At 41.3% G+C, this 23,707-nt stretch overlaps 1 protein-coding gene across 3 annotated transcripts; it reads right to left on the bottom strand.

Moving 5' to 3' along the window:
- Positions 1–16: 16 nt before the first annotated feature.
- MTRF1L (mitochondrial translation release factor 1 like) lies at positions 17–12,410 on the bottom strand. 3 transcript variants are annotated; one of them, XM_061378773.1, is made up of 7 exons: positions 11,969–12,410; positions 9,250–9,329; positions 7,899–8,082; positions 4,485–4,648; positions 3,432–3,549; positions 1,525–1,661; positions 17–1,068 (listed from the first exon to the last, which is right to left on the bottom strand). In XM_061378773.1, the coding sequence occupies exons 1-7, from the start codon at positions 12,264–12,266 to the stop codon at positions 853–855; spliced, it is 1,197 nt and encodes a 398-aa protein (XP_061234757.1). In that variant the 5' UTR covers positions 12,267–12,410; the 3' UTR covers positions 17–852. The 3 variants fall into 3 exon arrangements, with proteins under 3 accessions (XP_061234757.1, XP_061234755.1, XP_061234756.1); XM_061378771.1 differs by having other exon boundaries at positions 9,250–9,389; positions 11,969–12,108; XM_061378772.1 differs by having other exon boundaries at positions 9,250–9,386; positions 11,969–12,084.
- Positions 12,411–23,707: the final 11,297 nt, after the last annotated feature.

Here is a 23,707-nt window from a genome sequence, read left to right as displayed (position 1 = left end):
TGTGCACATACAACGGTAAAATGAAAAGGCAAAAGTTTACTTTGCTTTCACAGATCAAATGTTTTAAATAAATAGACAAAACCAGCGAGATGCCATTCATACTGTGTAACATTCAGAAAAATAAAAAAAATGGAGACTTGATTAAAAACATAAAGAAGAAACTGAACTGAAGCCAAATGGAAATACCAGCCAAACAATAGTGTCATGATTCTTTTCTCTTTTGAATCAAAATAAATTCATATAACTTGCCATTTGGCTTCCACAGCTCTGTTTTTTTTCTTTTCCTGGAACAAGGGATATTCCCAAACATTCTTTTTTGTGTTTAGTAATAAGTGCTAGGTGGTCATGAAAACACAAACAAGATACACTTTGACTCTCTTTCATGTAAGTAATTAACAAATACGCAGATCAGTAGTGCTGCCATTTATTACTTTCTTCTAATCACTCAAACAATAGCATGTTTTTTTCTCTCAAGTAAGCTATTTGAGATTCTACTGATGCTTAAACTATTGTTTAAATTAAAACTTTAACTAGAAATAGCTAATTGCTTAATGCGTACCTTTCAAGACTGCAGTATCAGCATCTTCCCAGTGGAGGAAGTTTAAAACTGCAGCTACTTCCGGCTTAAATACATTTACTTTTTAAGTGGACTGCTTCAGCAATAATGTCTCCTATAAAGGTAATAAAGTCTTTTACTTAGCAAGTAAGAAAACTGTTTATCAGTCATGAGGAAACAAGTTGTGGTGTCATTCAGGATCTGAAAAGCAGTTGAATTTTCTGGGTGGTGCACCAAGAAGCTTCTTTGCAGACACAAGTCCACATCTGTTGTAATGGGCTGACAAAGAGCAATGTTCATAATAGAGTCTTTTTTTCATTTTCTGAAATAATTTCCATTAAAGATTCATAATCAGCATATTCTCTCAGAGTTTGTATCATTTCATCTAGCTTTTCTTCTCCTAGCATGAAACAGTCAATATGATGCACTGATCTGCTTATCCTGTGGTCAGTAACCCGGTCCTGTGGAAAGTTGTATGTTCTGATCTTCTCTGACCTTCCTTTAGTCCCAATCTGTCAAACAAGAATCAGTTTATCATCATCATATTTTTATAAAAAGGGTGAACTACTGATAAAGCATGTAAAGCAAAAACTTTCTCTTCCTCCCATACTTATCCAAAATATGTTAGTTCTCAGTTGGTACTCAGATCAGTTCACTAGTTGCAGTAACTGTTCTCAAACATGTTAAAGAACAATTTTACTGCATGTTTTTTCCAATACTATTCTCATTCTTCCTGCTGTAATCCAGTTTGTTTCATTAGATCTCTAGAATTTGCATACTACTGAAATTTTAAGTTTGGCTAACAGACCTTTACTGCTGAAGTAGAATGTGACATTTTTTTGCCTCGTTCAAGTCCTCCCTGGGCTCTTGTTCTTCTATACTTTCATTTACTATTTGCAGTTCAACACAGGAGTTACCCCAATGACTTACGGTCATAGAGAATTATAACTTTACTGAGTGAAACTTACTTGAATCTTTCGAACACTGTTTCTCTTTTTGGTTTCTTCTTCCAGCTTGGCGTTGTATAGTTTAGCATATAGCATTTGCATAGCCTTCTCTTTGTTTCTAATTTGAGATCTTTCTTGTTGACACTCAGACACGATCCCTGCCAAAAAATATCAGAATATTTAGCACTTAACATTAACACATTCTTTTGCAATTTCTAAAGATTTGTATTATGTTACAATAAGCTGCTTCTTTCTTCAAAACGTATTTTGGATTGGGAATGTAAAAGTCCAGGCTTATTAACATTTAATGATACGTTTTTGGAGAGAAGTGCAGGCTGAGTGGTACAGGTGCTTTGACCCACAGGACAAGAAATTTAAACGGGTAAATAATGATATAAAAGATACATATTGTGGCTGACTTACGGAAGACACATTTAATACTTGCAACTTTTCGTCACAGTTCCAGGAAATTCAGAATTTAAGGAGTAATAAAATACAAGAGATAATGAGTATATAGAATATAATCAGAATATACAAATGTGGGCACAATTTTCTTAATAAAGTGCAGTTTCTCCCTTCAAAACGTAAAATTCAAGTTAAGATGAGAAGTGAACAGCCCAAGAAAGGAGTAGGGAGAAGAAATACAAGCAGAAGATGGCACAAGCTATTTGTTATTTGGATTTATTTTAAGTAACTCTTTTAAGACCACAGTATGCGTTTCTAAGATTGAATAGTATTACTTTATGAAAGACTTATTTACAAATAGCTTCAGATTGCAGTGAAAATTTATAAAAATAGATAGGATGAGGGGAATAGAAGAAGTAACAGGACAACTGTAAAGGAAAAGAAATCAAAAGGAATGAGGATGGGAAAGGTGGAAGAGGATAAAGGAGATAAAGCAACACAAAGCCCCCTATGAACTATCTCTAGTGCGCAACCACAACAAAAATGTGCAAAAACTTTAGGATTTCTGTAAGAAATACTAATAACCACCTTTAACAAAAAAATAATTTATAATTTGCTGGTTTTATTGTTTGGGGCTTTTTTCCAAACATGCAGGAAATCCAAGCTTTTTGAATCTGGAGAACTTTTTTTGTCTTCAACAGAATTCTATCCTCTCCAGTGTTTACCTTCTGCTTTGCTGAGGTGATGCAACAAGTGTAGAATGGATTAATATCTTCAATAACAATGAAGAAATCAGTGGCAAAAATCTGGATATGCAAAGATAAGGAGCACTCAAGATTACCCTGAGGTTGTAAAGCCTGACTAATGTTTGTGGCAGAGGAGAGGAAAAGTTAAAAAGCAATGAAAGTCAAGGCAGCTGTTGTAGATTGCTCAAAAGAAAGTAAAAAGCTTAAGAATGGCAATTAAGAAAAAAAGATAGGATAGCTAAAATCTGGTAGTACTTGAAGGTGTATCTTATCCCTCCTATGTTTCCTAACCTGAGCTGTGAGCATGGCTTTCCTAATTATGTGTGTAATCTATGGGAAAGGAGCCAGGAGACAAATGGAAAATGAACAATTTCTCTACAATGAAAAGCAACAATTTAATATGTAAATAAAGCAATCTCTCTTTCAGAGACTAGTCAAGAGAAGACAAATAACCAGATTTTAACCTATTCTGTTTTTTTTCAGTTTTTTTTTTTCATTATTTGAAAGTGTAAATATAACTTTTTTCTTAGAAATTGATCTGGACACTTTTAGAGTGTCATGCTCAATGGCAAAATGGATTGCTTATCTACTGAAGTCAGTAATCTTCACTATTACAAATTGGAGTGGGTACACAATAGTGCATTTAGAGTACTATAAACACACATGAAAACTCTGCTCTACTGCTGTCTAGGTCTGAAAATAAAACCACCGTTTCAAAAGAAATTCTGACAGTGGTTTTGCAATGTAGATCTTGTACTAACAGAAAAAAAAAAGCACCTGTTGGAATATGAACTATCCGTACAGCACTGTCTGTGGTATTGACATGCTGGCCTCCAGCTCCAGTAGCTCGCTTTGTTTCTATCCGTAGATCTTTTGGATTAATTTGCAGCTTCATCTGTCACGGGAGATGGGAAAAAAAAGACAGAAAGAACAAATTTATGTTGTTTCTGTCCAGGCAGGTGTCAGATATGTAAAGCTGGTTTATTTTATAAGGCACATTCAGGCAAGATCAAACTTTTTAATTTATGAGTGGTAGCTTTCTTCCATGTATAAACATGTTAACAAATCCTTGTAGCCAAATTGGAATGCAACATGATGGAAACTGGGAAATCAAACGATTAGTAGCCTACGGCATAACCATCCTTTAGCACTGATCTTCCCCCTCTTCTGAAAGCTCTGCACCCTCTTCTAGAACAGCTAACCAATATTTGAACTTGACCAGATGGTTTTTAGATAAAATGGAAGATAATTCCCTTTGGCTCTGGGATGGGGTGATGGTCTCTGGAAGGAGCAAGACAACTTTGGAAGAGAACAGGAAGTAGTAATATCTTTGACTGTTTGCTAGGTCAACATGAAACAAAGACCAAAGCAAAGCTTTAATTCTTAGCCAGTTGTTTGTAACCAAGCAAACATGGTGAAAATTAGTTATTATCTATACACTCTGGAAAGTGAGGACACCACAAAAATGGGGAAGAGGAGGTGCTAAAAGAAATCTCTTTGAGCTCTGTAAACTAATTCAGTCTTTTGTTACTTTGCAAAAAATGTAAAGCCTACAAAAATGCAAGAGATGAGTGAATTTTCAAGTTACAGTGAAGTAAACTGCCAGTGACTTTCTTGAGATTATGATTACGAGAAAACACAGAAGTTCTTTATTTCACACCCTAGACACAAAGTGAAATAAACGAACAAATACGATTTAGCTTAAAATTAAGATTTAAAAAGATCATTAAAAAAGAATAACAAGAGAGACAGAAAACACGAGTATTAGCAATACAGCATGTAAAAACATTGCTCATAGCAAAGTCTGTTACACTAAAAGATAAATATTACCTCAGTCGGTTGGGGTAATATTGCAACAGTCATTGTGCTGGTGTGGATGCGTCCTTGTTTTTCTGTCTTTGGTACTCGCTGAACACGATGAACTCCCCCTTCAAATTTCATGTACTTGTAAGCTTCAAGACCTGCTATACTGGCAACAGCATGCCTTAAGCCACCTTAAATACAGAAGAAAACCAGCTGTAAACCTGTAAAAAAACTTACTGGTTCTATGCTGTTATATTTTAAACACTGTATTTAGACATCATTGTAATTTGTTTATTAAAACTATTAATTTACCACTTAAATACTTAAGCACGCTGTCTGTCTGAGTTGCAGCCACCTCTGTGACATTTAGGAGAGTTTAAGTTACTAGAGACAACAGTGTGCTAGCAGCACTATAGTTCTTCAGATGAAATGACTGTGAAACTGGTTTAAAAGTCAAGTATTTAGGTTATACTGCTTCAAATCAACTACTATGAACACAGGTTTAATATGAAATTCAGCTAAATCCAATGATATTTCAACAAACCCTCTACCCTGGCAGACATGTCATGACATTAGCTTGTCAAAGGTTAGCTCTTACTATGTGCTTGCCCCTTTCAAGTAAGATGTTCCTCTCCAGCCTGAAAACTGATGTTCACAGAACAAGGGTTTGAGTTTGCATCGTTTTTTTCATGTGGCATCTCACACCCAGATTCAAAGTCCCATATCTTTGTCTGCCACTACAGTGTCAGAGACAGTGGAGAAATAATGACATGTGGGTTTGTGCTTTAACATGTGCAGTAAATCTTGAACATGCTGATTTTGAACAATGGCATTCCTTGGGGTACATGAATAAAGTCACTTAAGTGTGGACTGGAACCAATTCTTAATTGCAGCTTTGTTTAACAGTCACCTTGTTCACAAATGTCCACATTCAGATTTCAGCCAAATTCTGCAGCTCTCTGAAATGTGGGAGTTCAGTGTTTTCATGTAGGACATTTCTTTTGCTCATGCATTCCACAAACATGGAGTGTGGATGGGATGCAATAGCCTCGTATCACCAGCAAGTCCCCTTACTTAATTTTTACTCAGCATAGCACAGACAATTTGAACCTGGGGGTTCAAACATGCCCTTTCAGTGGCATTCTATAGTGTCCCTGCCTCCTAATTTATTTCTAGCTCTTCAGTTTTGGTTACATGTGGTCATGCAAGTAAGATCAGAAAAAACACTGCAAGAGGCTAGTAAAGGCTAAGGCTGACTATTTTTCTCTAAATTTACATACTACCTTCCTGAACATTCATTTCTGTGCACAGGCAAACCCTCAGCAAGCCCAAGAGTTTAAAATAAATACAGCCATTAAAAACCTAGCAGTTTCAAAGATAAAATATAGCTAGATATATACTAGTTTAACTTATTACCCCAATTTCCCACTTAAGGCACTAAACAAAATGCCTCTCAGGGTGTGGGCTTTCCATATTTATTTTTTGTTAACTTCTATGCAGTTGGAACAGAAAGGGTTCAAGATGCTTGAAAATATAAGTGAGTCCACAATATAACATAAAAGAAACAGAGGTGTTAGAAGATGCTTCACCTCTCTCAAAGTTTGCTAAAAATCTCTCTGTAATTACATTGTGTTGACTGAAAAAATAGTGTTTCTCTGACAGACTGCATATCCTATCACCTTTCCTCATTTCTTCTTCAACATTTCACTAACAAAGGAAAAAAAATGCTGATGAAAGTATGAATACAGGTAGAGTTTCACAACCAATCTGAGTTAGGAGCAGTAAGCTGCACATGAGCCTGTCTACTGATCCATACCCACTATGATACATTACCTCCATACCAACATGTAAGTAAGCAAAATGTGCTAGCTTTACTCACAGCAGCATGGATAACAGTAAGCCTGCGCATCCGTTAAAACAGACAGACTTAGCAAATCTAGCCTTCTGAGAAACGTGACTAGCAATCTGTCAATCAAAACCCAAATCCCTGTCACTGGTTGGGCATGTTTTGGATTGCAGTTTCACAGTTGGCTTAAGATAATTGAACATCTTGCTGCTGGAAGGGGGTCCTGGTTTTCTTACTGCCACCACCAGTAACCACACTGTTCTGCCCCCACCCCTCCACAAGCATTTCTCCTCTTGTGCTGAATTACATTAAAACTAATCAGGGGGGTTGGGAGGGAAGAGGGCTGTGGTATTTTCAGTTGGATTGACTTGGTGATGAGACTGCAGAGATGCATAATCACAAGTGCAATGCAAAGAAGTCAGCAGTAACACAGAGACAGCAGCCTGATCATTGTGAAACAACTTTATACACTAACTGGATTAACCTAAAATCAACTAACATGTTACTGCCTCAGTTTGTTGTGTAAACCTATCAACCCCCATTTTTGTAAAGACACTGTTCCATGAGATGCAAGAACACTGTTTTCTATGAGAAACAGTGAACCAACTTCACAGCTCATCATCACCAGAAGATCCAGTTTTTCCACCTACTTGCATTCAGCTCTATGTTGCTGCTTATCTTATGCTATCTCTAAGGCTCATGAGAACTGAATTAATACATCAACTAGGCAAAAAACTATCCCAGTCATAAAAAGCAAAGTCTTTGCCAGTTTAAGTGAAAGGACATCAAAAAAAAAAAAAAGGAAAGGTAGGACTGCTCAGACTCGGGCAGTGAGGCAGTAAGGAGAAAGGAGAAACATGTCCTTTTACTGGCATCAAGCTGTTAAACTGACTACCTGTGAAACTTCAGTTGAAGGCTTTCATAAAGAATTAGATCTCTTATCCCTTCTCTAAGAGTTTCAACAATTCCTCCACTTTGTTCTTCCATTAGCTGTTACAGATGAGCTACACCCAAACATCCCATTTCCTTACATAAATCTGCAGATGACATTATTCAGATAAATTCTGGGTGTTCTAGATTAAATCTCAAGAATAGTTTTAATTATACTGATCCGTCTCTGCCAAGGGATAACAAATAGATTTTCATAATAACAAACAGATTTTCAGCCTGCCACTAAACTGATCTAGAAACACTAGAAACTCCAAACATCTAAGTAAAATAGCATATCCAAAGAAGTATATGTAATCTGTATTTGTAAAAAAAAATTATAAAGCTAAACCAACATATGCACATCACTTTCTGAATCTTCTTCTGCCAACCACCTAGTTTCATTTCTGCTTTTTGAAACTACTGAAAGACAAATTTTATTTATTAGCACTTTAGTATTTCATATAGTACTTTTGAAATGAAATTTCTGTATTTTCTCAAATACAGAAGCTGAGAAAAATTGTACTCAGATACTTAAACAATCTTCCACTTCAAAAATTAACTTAGTGCAAGTTAGCTTCCTCTAGTCAGGAAATGCAAGTGTCAAATGAACGAGTGTTTCAACTTAAATTAAAAAGTTACAAAGATTATGTATTTTCATTACTGACCTATTTCACTGGGAAAGTATTCTAATATTTCAAATTTCCACTTTTTATAGGCAGCATATCGTTGATACATATCAAATATCTCCGAGGTGAACAGCATGGCTTCCTGCCCTCCAACTCCAGCGGTTACTTCCATGACAAGATCACTCTCATCTGTTTCTTCTGAAGGAATCAAAAGGAACACTATCTGCGAACACAAGAATACCCAGCTAAGACTTCCCTCTGACACTGCTATTCACTGCTGAGATAGTAAAAAATGCCAGACAAGCCTGTAATCAATCTAGGCTGCATTCTTCTGTACTAACGTGCTGGTTGCTGGGAGGACAGGCTTCTCATGCTCTTGCAGTGATGAGTGAGCAGTGAGGAAGAGGTGGGGGAGGGATGCTCCCTGTGTCTGTTCACAGTTGTTGGACCTACATCAGTCTCTTTCAAGACCTACAAAACTTTACAGGGATTTTTATCCATCAGGAGCACTGCATTGTTTGGACACCACAGGATACACACTGGTTCTTGCAAGCCAGATGAGCCTCTCCCTTCTCATCAGATTCCCTTTAAACCTGGTCTCCACTGCAGAGCTAAGAACGTAAGGGTGTTCAGGAAGACAGTCCAACAACAACCGAGTTGTATTATTAATTTCTTTACTAAAAAAGGGAGAGCCAGCCTTATCTTGATCTGTAGAAGACAGCTAGAACCAAAAAACTATATCACAAGTTTGCAGGCTGGATCAAAACTGGATGATTTGCACAAATGCTTTTCAATCATCTTACCTTACTAGCATTAAGGTGATGTTTTGTTCCACAGACTTCTCCTTTTGTCAAAATCATAAATATTTACAAAAGTACCTATAAAGTGACTCTTGCATTGTTGTTGAAGGAATAAAGAATGCGACAATCCCAGCTTCTACTTCACCAGTAACATGAGTTTATGTAACTGTTTATGTGAAGATCACTACTGTTAAACAACATAGGTACTATGTAGAACTATATAAGGTAGCAGTCTAAAGTAGTTACATAGTATTAACTTACTAAAAAAAAAACCGCCAAAACACTAGTGTGGATCATACTACACAAGTCTAACACTTCCAACAGATAAAAAAGCCAGGCATCCATAAAGCTACGCTCAGCCAAGAAAAGCTGTACTTATAAAGATGAATTGATTCAAACAGTTTCAGGCTGTCTCCATACCATCTGCATTTTTCATTTTCCTTAGATAACAGATGCTAATTGAGAAGTATTATTGGCAGGGAGGGAACGAGAAGAGTTTATCGTATATATCTTATTTTGATGAGAAGACAATTTGGCTTTGTTAATTTAAAGAATGCCAAGAAAATACAGGCTTTTAAAGGGTATCTAACCTGCTGTTTCAGTTCAGCTATCTCTTCCTCACAGGTAGCAATTTCCTTTTCTGCAAGCTTCCGCAAATCTTCACTCTCATCTGGAATATTTTGGTATAGTTAATCCTTAGACTTGTACCGGTGTCACTGTCAAAAACCTTCTGAAAAATAACTACATGAACAACTTGCTCAAAAAAAAAAAAAAACCAAAAAAACAAAAACCAACAAAAAGACACAAAACCAAAAAGATCCCCAACAAATAAAACCAAAAAACAACTCAAAACCCAAACAAATGAACAAAAAAAAAACCCCCAAACCAAACCCTAAATCCATCCATCTCCCCAACACACTAAACCTGTCAGAAAAAGAGGTTAATAATACAGTCTGCAACAAAAATACACAGGATATATTAAGAGTACTTCCAGATATTGTTCAGATGTGAGACACTGGAAAATCCAGAATACAAGAAGTTTCATTTAAACATAAAAAAAACCAAAAGAAAAACAAACAAAACCCCACAAAAAAAAACAACAACAAAACACACAAAAAACAAAACCTGAAACCCCCAAAACAAAAAAAAAATACACAAAAAAAACCCCACAACACCTAACACAACAACAAGCCCTAGCAACTGCTGTGCTAGCGGTCAGGTAGTGGCATAGGTTGTTCAAAGAGGCTGTGGAGTCTCTGGCCTTGGAGATATTCTAGCCCTAACTGACACAACCCTGAGCACCCTGCTTCTGCAGGGGTTTGGATTAGGAGATCTCCAGAGGTCACTTCCTACCTCATCCATTCTGCGATGCTAAGAAATTACTTTCTGTGTTTCAGTGTAATACGAACATCCAAGGATTTAAACAGCACAGCAGCCCCACAATAGAAACTCTTCATTAAAAGGACTTTTACCCCTATCATCGTATGTAATAATTTGAAGACAGTTAGTAGTAATTTAAAGTATTTTATCTCTGACAGTTTATTCCAAAGCAGCTGCAAATCTTCCAACACATCACTAAAAACAAAGTTATGGAAACAACCTTACATAATAAGTCAAGTTTTACTTGACTGATCAATACTAATGCTTGTTTTTCTGTAGTAGTTTTGATATGGTAAAATGTTCCTTTTTTTTTTTTCCTGGTCATTATCAAACATCACTACACCCCCCCAAAAAAGGTCTTTTTTTTAATCAGTATCTTAAGCAGCCTCTGATCTGCACTGATACAGCTCACTTGCTCAGAAGAAAAAAATATTCCCCCAAAAAGGAGAAAATGGTACACACAGTAGAAAAGGGAGAACTAGGGCAGGCACAGCAACACCTAACTGCACAGTTAGCAGCAAAACAAGAAAAAGAAAGATGCTAGACTCTTTTTCTGTGTACAGCAAGCTTTTAAAGGCATTCAGTAGAGACAGGAGATGCACTTATAATAAAGCCACACCTTTTTAGCACTATAATGGCATTTAGTCACTAGCACAATGTTAAAAGAAACTTTTTGACTTTACAATTTAGGTTTAATATTGATGAATTACACACCCCACCCCTTCTGTAAGAAGGAAAGAAAATAAGATAATAATGCATAAATTGGTTTCAACATCAAGTATGCTTTACCTACAGCTGGCTGAGAGCACGCATGGCTGACTGACTGTAACTCTTCAAACATGTCAACTTGATCATCTCCAATTCTCTTTATTTTCTTACAATACCTACTGACTGATCAAGTGCTAGTCATTAAGGCTAACGTAAGGAAGAATAAGAATTAAAGCATCAGAAATCTATCTGAGTCAAGCCAGCTACTGATATGCAATTATTATTATGCAGTTAAGAAATAATCTAATACAACAGCAGTTGCATACTTTAAGATGCAAATGTAATATAGGCTCTAAAATCAGTTTAAAATAACATACAGAAATATTTTAAAGGATGAGCTACAGAAGTGCTTAAAGTTACTGATTAAGCCCTTGTGACCACTTCACTATGCTGAAGTTCTAAACCTGGTTTTGATGGCACTGTCTTCTTCAGCAGGTTCTGAAAGGAGAAAAAAAATTATCTTCCATTCCATTTCATTCAGTAAGTTTGAGTCAATGATTAGTTTGTTCACAGACACTATTTCTCCTTTTTCAGTCTGAGGTCGGACAGAATGAATTGCATAAAAATAATTTAAAAAAATTTACTTTTACGCAGTGTCTGCCATCTACATTAGTCAGAAAACTGAGTTAACGCTTTTGATTATTCAGTATTTAGCAAAGTACGGATCTAGGGAACATTTCATGATCCAGTGAGTGCTTACTGATCTTGCAGTACTCCTCTCCTGCATCTTGGTTTCTAACTGCTACCAAAATGAAGTTTGATTCAGGGTAAAAAATATTCACTATTTGGAAACTCTAACAGCGTGTAGCTGCTAACGCAATAAAGTTAAACCGCAGGGTGGGGGCAGCACGAACTGATGCTGAGGCCTACATCCAAGAAAAAAATAATTAAAAAAAAAAAAAAAAAGACGTTTTCTCTGCCAGATGTATTATCATTATTTTACTTGACACTGATGCTGTTGCTCTTCCCTCAAGCGTCAGCTGACACGCACCTGCATACAGGCCTCCACCTTAGGCTATGGAAGGCACGACGAAGCCGTCCCGCAACTCCCCCCACTCCTCCTCCACCTCCCACGTTTCAGTGCTCTCCCACCACCCCGTGCCTCACTGCCAATTGCGCTAGCACATGCTAATGGTGTCCCCGCCCCTCACGGCTCCGCACCTTGCCGCGCCAGCTTCCGCGTCTCGCACAGCTCCTGCTCCTTGTCGCGCAGCCGCCGGACCCGCGCCGCTAGCTCCGGCCCCACCCCGCCCGCGCCCCGCGCTTCCAGCAGGCGGCGCAAGGCGGGGCCGGCAAACAACTCCTGTAGGCCGGGCCGGGCGCTCAGGCCGCAGCGCGGCAGCAGCAGGCATGTCCCCGCCACGCTGCCCCTGCCCGGCGCTGCTCGGCGGCTCCGATGGGGCAGCGCGGCGGCACGGCAGCCCTGCGCCACACGGAGAGCTCGCGAGAGCAGCCACATGACCGGTCGAGACGGGAGCTCGGGAGCCCTTCTTTCTCCAACCCTGACCGTGACGGAAACACCCGAACGAGCTCGACCTCCTCCCTTCCGGGTTTCCGGAAGCTGCCGAAGAGCCTCGGTGCTAACTTCTGGTGCAGTCGGAAGTTACCGGGCCTCCGCTGACGGAAAGAGACGAAGCAGCTCGGCTCACTTCGGTCGCGGGGGTGCGCCCTGAGGGGAAAGCTCTCTGATTGGCCAGCGCTGAAGGAGCGGGATAAGGGGAAGGTCTTGCTGTAGCGCGGTGCTGTTGAGAGGCACATGAAAGGCCCTGGGGCTCCTGCCGGAGTAGGCGTTTGAGTGTTTCGTGTTCATTCTGACCACAAAAAGAAGCCCGCAAAGAACTCCAGATCATCCATACTACAGGTTTAAGGAAGCGCTCTTGAACCCGCGGGAGTGCATAGGTTTTCACTGGGGGAGGTGTCTTACACCTAAATTTTCAATGGAAAGGCAGTGGAGATATGGTCATTTAGTTAATGCAAAGCACATTTGTGGCATGATCTTGGAAAATCCCCTCTGATATGCAGACAGGGGGGCAGAGTAACCTTGTTTAAATCTTTGAGCCATAGAATCAGCTAGGTTGGAAAAGACCTTTAAGATCATCAAGTTCAACCATTACCCCAGGACTGCCAAGACCACCACTCAACCATGTCACTGAGGGCCTCATCTACGTACAGTCTGAATGCTTCCAGGGATGGTGATTCCACCACTTCCCTGGGCAGCCTGTTCCAATGCCTGAGCACCCTTTCAATGAAGAAATTTTCCCTAATATCCAATCTAAACCTCCTCTTGTCCTATCACTTGTTCCTTGGGAGAAGAGACCAGCACCCACCTCACTACAACCTCCTTTCGGGTAGTTGTAGAGAGTGATAAGGTCCCCCCTGAGCCGTCTCTTCTCCAGACTAAACAACCCCAGGTCTCTCAGCCTTTCCTCATAAGACTATAAAAAAGTACCCCAAGGGTGGCTAGTGTGACTGCTAAAGACTGAAGCAAAGGCTGCATTGAGTACCTCAGCATTTTCCTTATCCTCAGTCGCTAGGTTTCCCCTACTATCCAGTAGAGGATGGAGGTTTTCCTTGGCCCTCCTTTTATTGCTAATATATTTGTAAAAGTACTTTTTATTATCTCCAGATGAGAGAAAAAGACAAATGGAGAACTCACAACTAGTTTATTAATATAGGAAAATGTAGAGACTCTAACAGATACAGTAAAGGATACTTCCGAAGACTGCATACATTACCAACCCCAAGGACCCTGTGAAGACGATCAGGAAACCAGCTCTGAGGATCAACATCGCAGTGTGAGGAGGCAGGCTCTACTGTGGCGGGCATGCCCCCAGAGGCAATGTTGACCTGGATGGCACAAAGTTCTGCAACCTCACATCGCATGAGGCTCAGACTTTTAGACTGACAGAACTGCAGACTCATTCTGGTGCAGTGGGCCAACCTACATCGGAAGAAGTGGCCCACAATATCTAGAAAGGTCTCCAAGGGTCATGACTTTTCTGAGGAGTTCTAAAGCGGAGCTTTCAGGGTAGGAACCAAAGCTGGACTTTCCCACTAGGAACCAAAGCAGGACCTTCTGGGGAGGAGCTAAAGCAGGACACACCGAAGGGGGGGGTGGGGAGCCACCACAGACCATTACTTCATGTGTTAGGCTAGCCTAACACATGCCACCATGTGGTCCGTGTGTGGATTGTCCCCGAAACAAATCGTACGAACCTCCAGTGGAAAAACTAGTTATCATTCACTGAATATAAGAGAATAATAAAGATATACAACATATAATACAACAAAATATTGTTAATAATAAAAGTCCAAAATGGAGTAATTTTTGGAGCCAAGGCCATCCCCATCTGAGATTACAGAAGTGGTTCCAGCTATCCTCTACCTGCAGTTGCCTAGATAAAATTTGCAAATCAGATAAATGAATGTGAATAGATTTAGAATGATCAGATATATTCATGCAACACATGCCATCAAAATTTTGACAGCCAAGTCCATGAGCTAGTAGGCGAAAGTCAATAGCTGCTCGATTTTGAAGAGTGACATGTCAAATGGAGTCCACATTGGTTAACAGATTCTGATTAGCATCAGTGGTGGCGTTATTCTCTTTCACTCACCAACATCCAAGTTTCTGTAAGATGGCACATACCCGTGCTGATGCCACTCCAGAAGCAAAGAAGGATGACAGAATAATTCGTTCTGTATTCCAGAAGTCAACATTACTGTCACAGCTGGCATTGAATTCATGGGACCTTTTCTGGCATTTGCAAGACTTTAACGCCAGTGCCGTAGCATTGGGTTGTAACAAAGTTAATTTTCAGAAAGTACATGGACTTCCGTTAATTGCAGCAGGGATGCCATATCAAGGTCTATCCCCACACAGTAAAAAGAGCCCAGATGACAGGGACATGGGTGAATTAAAAGACATAGTGACCATACGACTTTGGGTTTTACACCACAAACTATGATTTCTATACACAGTATTAGTTGATCCTACATCCATAATACTATTATATGTTACAAACCGTCCAGTATAGTTAAAGGAAGTACAACAGGCATTCCCAGGTATGGTCCCCAGGAGACTTAACTCTTTAGGAGGTAACACTGGAGTCTTTCCTGCTGTGGTAACCAGCTATCCCAATTTTGTTTACTGTTCCAGTTCCAGAAGGCTGTCTGCTGCACATCTGATAAACTTAAGTTCACTGCCTCCTTCAATTCTCCTTCTGTTAAAGGCACTCCAATGAAACATGTTGAAAATGAATTCGATGACATAGCAGTACTTACACATAAGGTATCGTGGTAGGTGATATTGGCGAGAGTGTTGCACACGTTAGTTATGGGCTGGATGACAGGTGAATTATGAAAGTCTGAAAGCCAAAATGAAAACAGGTTTGCCCCTCCCCCTGGGTGGTGTCATAAGTGTTCTGCTGGAACCCTAAGCCACTGAATGGACCCAGGACAGATAATGGTGACTGCATGAGAATCATCTGCAGCTAGGAGCTCGGCTGGCATCAGAGCCAAACTACCTGGCTTCTGATAACATACTTTCCCACCCGTGAACCGGAGAGCAGGGCCACTTAATTTTACCAAGCCTGTGACATAATAAATATAACACCAGGTTCCAGCAGGAAGGATCTGTTTCCAGTTAGATGTATTCCTCAGGCTTAACAGAATGGGCTTTTTAACATCTGTTTGTACAGGATTTACTAGGTGGATATCTAATTTCTTTAGATCAGGATGCAATGTTATTATCTGCATAAGTACCCCTGCACTAGGTTGCACATGGATTACCACATCTGTTTGCTCCCATTGTATTTGTTCTGCCTGTAAGTCTAAGGGTTGCTTTCGAATCATTACTAAACTTCCTTTTTCAGAGTATACTACATAATCCTTTGCTCCCTGGATTGTGATTGAACCATGAGCTACCTGACCAATTTCCCAGGTTTCTCCTTTCATTAAATTCAAAGGATTCAAAGTGCATCAGGCCCCACTTAGATGATCAACCCATTTAGAATATGTACCTCCTCCCAAATGTTTCAACTGTGAATTTAGCAACCTGTTCATTCATTCTACTAATCCTGCCTCTTACGGATGGTGGGGTAAATGCCAGGTCTGGGTGATATTACATTAATGGGCCCATTGAGCTACCTTTGCGTTCTTCAAATGTGTTCTGTTGTCTGACTGGATTTCTACTGGAGTTCCATAATGTATTTCAATGGTTTCTAAACAACGAACCGTCGCATGGGCATTTGAATACCATGTGGGAATTACTACGATGACACTGGAAAAGGTGTCTGCAGCTACACAGGCATAACATTGCCATCTGTGATTTTATCGGACCCTTACCTGAGCAATCTGCCAAATTTCTCCTCTCTTTAATCCCCATTGCAGTTTTCCCATGGGAGTAGAGAACACCTTGGCCTGTTTTAGTAATCGACAGACTGAACAGTTTGCAATAACTTGTTCTATTGTATTCTGAGACAGCAGCACCCCCTGGGCCATGCCTCGGGTGACATCCCTACCTGCATGCCCTGCTTTCTCATGGGCTCATTGGACCAGGACCATCTGTTCCTCTTGGTCTATCTCTATGCTATGTACATGAGCCTGCTTGTCAACCTCTGCGTTCCACTGCATGGTTTCTGTTGTTGCAGTACTGTGCACATCCACATGATGCACTTGGATCACCATAGTTCGTAAAGCATCCCATATTTTCTGCCAACACTCCTTCCCCCACACCTCCTTGGTCCCTATTTTGTATTCATCCTGCTGCCATTTACCTAACCAATTCACCAGCCCTTGCACCACTGCCCAGGAATCTGTAAATAGATAACATATTCTTCCCTCCAGGGTTGCGTCAATGGCTTGCCAGGCTGCAACCAATTCTGCCAACTGGGTACTGCCTGAGGTTCCCTCCATTGACAAGCATGCTTTGGTAGTGGGATTAAATGTCACCGCGTGCTGCTTCTTAGTACCATTACTACTTCCATCTGTGAAACAGGCAGTCTTGCCCTGCTCGTTTGTCAACTCCTCATAAGGGTGACCTCATCTGGCAGTCTGGTAATTTACTTGTTTGCAGTTTAGTGGTCTGGGGGCCCCAGTCACTCTGTCACTTACCAATTTATGTAAATACTGCACTCCTTTTGGTCCCTACTTTGCCAGCTCTTGTATGTGCCATCTCATTTTTTGTATAGTGGCTTCCTGGGAATGTGGAATCCTGGCTTCCTGGCACTTCTTATGAGTGGAAGGATTGCTTAGGACCCAAGTCATAATAAGACTCTCTGTCCTAAGCAACACTTCATGACCAGAAGTATGAGGTTCGGTTTCCTCTAATTCCCAGAACATGGCTAACAACTGTTGTTCAAAGATGGTATATCATGTGGCAGCCCCACTTAATTGCCGTAACTAGAAGCCAAGGGGCTGATGCCAACCATCTTGAAGCCGCCATAAGCTCCATAAAACTACCCCTTGACTAACTGAGACGTGCAACTCAACGGGTCCTGGCAACAGTGGGTGCACTTCCATTTGTTCAGTCACTAGGGCTTTCACTGCTTCAAAACCCTTTTCCTACTAGGGTCCCCATTCCCATTCTGCCTTTTTCCTCACCAGTTTGTGGAAAGATTTAATTAACCCAGGTGTTGTGGTTTAAACCCACCCAGACAGCTTTTTCACTCACTCCCCCCGCTTCTTCCCCTCCCCCTACTCCTGGAGGGACGGAGAGGAGAATCGAAAAGAACGCAACTCCCACAGGTTGAGATAAGAACAGTTTAGTAACTAAGGTATAACACAAATCACTACTGCTACCACCAATAATAGTAATGATAAAGGAAATAACAAGGGAAGACAATACAACACCTCAGCACCAGGCGACCAATAACTCGCCCCCCCAGCCCAACCAAGCACCGACCGATACCTCCTCCAACCCTCCAGTCCACCTGCCCTTCCGGGGAACTCTCAGGTACATCCTGGGCATGACGTGCTGTGGTATGGAATACCTCTTCGGTAGGTTTGGGTCAGGTGTCCTGTCTCTGCTTCCTCCCAGCTTCCTCTCCTCCCTGGCAGAGCATGAGGCTCACAAAGTCCTTGGCCAGACCAAAGCATCAGTGTTATCAAATCTGTTCCCAGGCCGAAAGTCAAAACACAGCACTGCACCAGCTACCAAGAAGGAGAAAAATGACTGCTACTGCTGAACCCAGGACACCAGGTAACTGAGTCTGCCAAAATCCCACAGCCCCTAAGAATTGGTGGATTTGTCATTTCGTTTCTGGAGTGGGCCACCAACATCTTCCGAGTTTGTTCTGGCATCTGCTGCACACGAACACTCCCTGGCCTGCTCCAGACCGAAGTGCTCTATCAGCAATTCTTCTGTTTTGCTGGGTTTTTTTTCCTTTATCTACATGGTGGGAACAGGATGGCTTGCAGTTCCCATGTCTCCCCTTTCCTACTCTCCCCTGGTTCTGAACTCCTGAGCTGCTTTATCCAAGCCCAGCCCTGGTAAATCCCTTAACTGGCTTAGCTTTTCAATCACTTGTTCAATGGGGTTTCCTTGTTCTGATACTAGTATGGGGTTGGGTTTTTTTGGCTTTTTTATTCTTTTTTTTTTTTTCTTCCCATTCACCCCGTCCAGTGACACAGTACCTGCTCCTTCCTCCATGAGGCGAACTGACCAGTTCTGGGGTTCCTCCCCTGGCCTTTGCTTGTATTTATCCAGTAAGTTAGTAATCTCCTCAGAGCTGTAGTCTCAATTCATCTGTTCTTACGTGTCTGTTTGCCCTGGTAATTATCTTACATTTTAAAGATAGGAGATGTGCTGCCTCTTTCCTTTTTCACGTCTGCTTCGTCTCTGGTATTTGATTCTGACTCACTGGTATCCCAAAGATTCCGTATCTCTGGGTCCCAATCTGGCTGGGTTACTACTGCTCATTAACGTGGTCATGTATCCGCACCAGGCTTTGGGAGTCTCCGCCACAGCCGTGCAGCCCGCACAGCATATGATGTAGCTAATTTCCCTAGTTTGTTTGGTTTTTTTTTCCCCTGCCACCCTGATGCTGCTTGGGTGGCAGCTAATAAAGCTTGTGGTTGTGCTACCCCTCCCGCTTCTTCAGTTAGCATTTCTTGTTTCAACCGATCTATCTGTTCCTCCAAGTCTTGGATTCATGCCCAGGTTACTTTAAACACACTAAGCAGCAGGGCTCCTCCCATGAGACCAGCATGTTGCAGGTGCTTTTTAGGCTTTGCTTGTGGTGTCTCTACAAACTGCCCCCAATACTTCAATAGATAGAGAGGGCATTTTTTCGTGGGTTTTTTTTTCTTGCTCTGCGGCGGCTACAAATGCCCACCTGCTCGGCTGCAGCTATAAATGCCTGCCTGCTCAGCAGTAGTTACAGCTGCCTGCCTGCTCAGCAGCAGCCATAAATACCTGCCAGCAACCACACTTTTGCATTTACCCTTTCTTGACCGGAATGTTAATCTGCTACCCATTAAAAACTTCTGTGCGAGCCTGACAACAAAAAAAACAACAACACAGAGCACCCTCTTTGGTGCAGCTACACACTTCACTGACCAAACCCGCACACAACATGCCCAAACAAGAGATCCCACAAGCACACTCTGCACAACTACAATACTTGAAACTCAAAATCCCGTCAGTACCCTCTACGCGACCCCACGTACAGGATGTGCCGCAAACTAGTTGCGGTGCCTCCAGCCCCACATAGAGAATGTGGTGCAGTCCAATTATCTGTGCACCCCCCCCACTACATGACCCCACACACAGAACGCGGCACAATCCAGTAGCTATGCACCCTCACTACACAGCCCCAAGTACAGAACGTAGGGCAACTTTGTAGTAATACATGGCATAACCTGGTAGAGGCGCATTCTGATACCCAACCCCACTAATTCTTTATACCCAGCTATTTATCTCATGCTCTCTCAGATCTGGAATTTCACCCTCGTCACCATTTATGTTCCAGAGTTTGTGTATTCCAGATGAGAGAAAATGAGAGACAAATGGAGAACTCACAACTAGTTTATTAATATAGGAAAATGTAGAGACTCTAACAGATACAGTAAAGGATACTTCCGAAGACTGCATACATTACCAACCCCAAGGACCCTGTAAAGACGATCAGGAAACCAGCTCCGAGGATTATCATCACAGTGTCAGGAGGCGGGCTCTACCGTGGCAGGTGTGCCCCCAGACGCAATGTTGATCTGGATGGCACGATGTTCTGCAACCTCACATCGCATGAAGCTCCGGCTTTTAGACTGACAAAACTGCAGACTCATTCTGACACAGGGGGCCAGCCTACATCGAAAGAAGTGTCCCACAATATCTAGAAAGGTCTCCAAGGGTAGAGACTTTTCGGGGGAGTTCTAGAGTGGAATTTTCAGGGTAGGAACCAAAGCTGGATTTTCCCACTAGGAACCAAAACAGGACACACTGGAAGGAGGAGGGGGAAGTCACCACGGACTGTCACCTCACATGTTACACTTGCCTGCCTAATGCTATCTCTTATGACAGTCGCAAGATTTAGTTCCATCTGTGCCTTCGCCTTTCCGGCTTTCTCTCTCAATAACCTAACAACCTTGTATTTTCGATGGGGTGACAGTCTCTTCTTCCACAGGTGATAAATTCAATTCTCTTCCCCCAACCCCCCCCCCCCCCTCCCCCCCTGAGTTATAGCAATATCTCCCTGTTCAGCCAGGCTGGTCTTTCCCGCTGGTTTGATTTTCAGCACATAGGGCACGCCTGCTCCTGCATTTTAAGGATTTCATTTTTGAAGAGTGTCCAGCCTTTCTGGACCCCATTTGTCTTTCAGTAAAGTTTCCCAAGGAATTTTGCCAAGCAGCATCCTAAACAGGCCAAAATCAGCCCTCCAGACATCTAAGGTGGGGTTTTTGCTGATTTACCACAATATCTGCTTGGTTGGCCTTCTCCCTCCTCTTCACCCACAAACATTCAGCCTTCTCAGTCACAACGTTAATTTCAAGGCAGTCTATGCACTCCCTGACATGCAATGCAACCTCACCACATCTTTTTCCTTGCCTGTCCCTTCTGAAGAGCCTGTAGCCATCCACTGCAGCACTACAATCATGAGAATCATTCCACCACATTTCTATGGTGGTGATTATGTCATGATTTCCCTGCTGCACAATGGCTTCCAGCGCCTCCTGTTTGTTGTCCATGCTGCAGGCATTGGTATAAATGCATTTTAGTTGCCCTGTATATCTGAACTTCAACAGTGGCGTGCTACCCCATGGCTCATTTTTAGCAAGCCTGGTGTTATCCCTTTCCCCCTTCAAACCTGATTTAAAGCCCTCTCTATAAGCCCTGATAGCTTTGGGCTAGAATCCTTTTCCCCCTTTGGTACACACATACCCCATGTGCTGTCAGCATGCCTGGCACTGTATAGACTGACCTGTGATCAAAAACCCGAAAATTCTGGTGCTGATACCAGTCACAGAGCCAGAAATTAATCAGTGAGATTTTTCTGATGTAATTATTGTCTTTGATTGTGACTGGCAGGAAGGATGAGAACACTACTTGGGCTCCCGAACCCTGAACCAGTCGCCCCAAGGCCCTGAAGTCCATTAATCAGATTCTTGGCCAAACTCAAAACAGTTTGAAGACTATCCTTTATTATAAAAATGTGCAACTATCCATAAAACTTTATCAGGCAGCATTTTATATTACAATCATTGGAGGAGTCAGTCAGGTGTTTGCTATTCTTCTGTCCTTGCTCATGTCTTAACATAACCAATTAGTCATGCTTTGCAACTAAGTTAGGCAGTTGGAATAATAGTAACTTCCATATGAGACATTAATAAACTGTTATTTTTATGAATGTAATATTAAAAGAGTAATGCTTTCACAGCACACCTAAGTAGTTTTGGTAGTTAGAAATGAAAACTTGTGAGTTTGTTCCATTCTGGAAATCCAAAGGTAATATGGTCAATGTGAGAATTTGTTATTCAGAATATTAAACATTAAAATGAATGGTTGGATAGAAACATTTTCCTGTGATTGTAAATGCACTACTTTGAATAATGTTTATTGGCAAAGTCCACTGTAGCGGTAATTTATAAGTAAAAATCATTGAAAGAGTTTTGTGGAGAATGTGCAGTCTGTGCATCTAGTCTGGCACTGATAAACAGTTCAGGCTGTTGCTTATACCTCACCCACAGAAAGCTTCCCTTGCACTCACTGCTGCCTGTCCTTGAAGCTTCTCAAAGCCTTCTTTCAGAAGGGTAAAGGAAAAATTATCAAATTTATGCCTTTAATACACCAAGCATTTTGGCGTTCTGAGTTTTAACAGCTGTGTGAACCCTGCTTGTGAGAGAAGTGTGCCGAACTCATGAAATGTAGAGTAAGGGTAGTTTAATGTACAGCTTTTGAGAAGAAAAAAGGTAGTGTGAGTCAATGACTGATGGTCAGCCTTTGAATCACATGAATTGTGTCACTCTTTTAAGTCACAAGGATGGATTTCCACCGAGTGAGTTTGTTGATAAAGGAAGGAGCAAAATCTAGCTTTTGGTATAACATTAAAGTAATATGCAGACAATGTTTATGTCAGGTTTTTCTGCAGCTGGCTTTGCATCATTACTGCTTTGCTCTTTCATCCCACAAATGCCACTTCTGCTGCTGGTGGAAGTATTCAGGACCTATGTGACTGGGGCTGTTTTGTCATTGCAAATGTACGCAGGTTATTGGTAATGAGTTGACCTTCGTCACTGCAGCCATGTCCCAGGGTGTGCTACAGTGCTACTTTTCGGTCTCTCCAAAAATAACAGAAGAATGGGCTGAGAAAAGCACTATTTTGAAGTTGGTAGTTACACATGGTTCAAACCAACTTGAAGCAGATACTGCAGTTGCGTGTCCACATGCAACCTTAATTTTTTGCTTTTTTAGATTTGTTGAGGACTCAAGCTATTGTTGACTGGGTTAATGTTGTATGGAGCAGACTCACATTGTAGAGGTGTAAGCTTTACTCTTTGTAGTGTAGTTAAAAGATTTTCTTGTGTCAGCTTTGCTCTTGAACTGGTACTGTGGAATACTTACTCTAAGTGGCTTTTGTAAGCACTTGCTGTGTACAGAAGCTGCCAGTTCCTGAGCAGGCTCAAAGCGTGGTCAGTCCAGCATGCTGCTCTCACTGTAAGAGCTCCCCAGTTTTTTTTAGGTATGGTTCCACAGGCAGATGCTCCTTGTGATCGAATTTGCTGCCTAGGGAAGCAAATTTTGCATCAGGTGACAGCTTAAACCCTGGTTGCTTAAGGTAGAATGTAGGTCTCCTCTAGTAGCTTAGCTTAGACCACAGTCTATCAGATGCTTTAGTTTGCTTTTAATTTGAAACACAGTTATTACTAGCTTAATTCTGATTTGTGTCTACCCTCTGTTGTCCAACAAATGGATTAGTTAACTCCACAGGTGCTCAGACAAGTACTGGATGGCTGTGGGCCTGGAAGCTCTATGGCCACATTTCCACAGTGCTGTGGATCCAGCTGCTTAACATGTAGCCCAGACACCTGTGTCACTGACCTGTCTTTTCTTCTTCATACCTTTAGTCTCCTTCATACTATATGTGCCTTCAGTCTAATTTAAGTACTCTTGATACTCCATGTGGGTTCTGTTTTACCCTGGGTATCCCAGGATAAAACTTGCAGCTCCATTATGTGAAAGTTGACTGTAAACTAAATTGAACACATGCATAATATAATAAATATTCAGTTTCTTTGGAACTTAAAAGGTCAGGAGTGTACACAAGTGATCTGCTTATTTGTGGCTATTTGCCATTAGGCTGTGTTTGACAGAACAGATTAAACACTGGGCAAAAGTGACAAAAGCATAACTCTCTGTAGTGCACTTGTTATATGCAATCTTATGAAAAACTAAAATGCAAG

This window comes from Neopsephotus bourkii, unplaced genomic scaffold (genome assembly GCF_033783945.1).
Source record: "Neopsephotus bourkii isolate Nb327-2 ecotype Australia unplaced genomic scaffold, CSIRO-AGI_Nbou_v1 NB_1767, whole genome shotgun sequence".
NCBI lineage: Eukaryota > Metazoa > Chordata > Aves > Psittaciformes > Psittacidae > Neopsephotus > Neopsephotus bourkii.
Note: the sequence above shows the minus strand (reverse complement) of the source record. Positions and strands in the feature narration are given on the sequence as shown.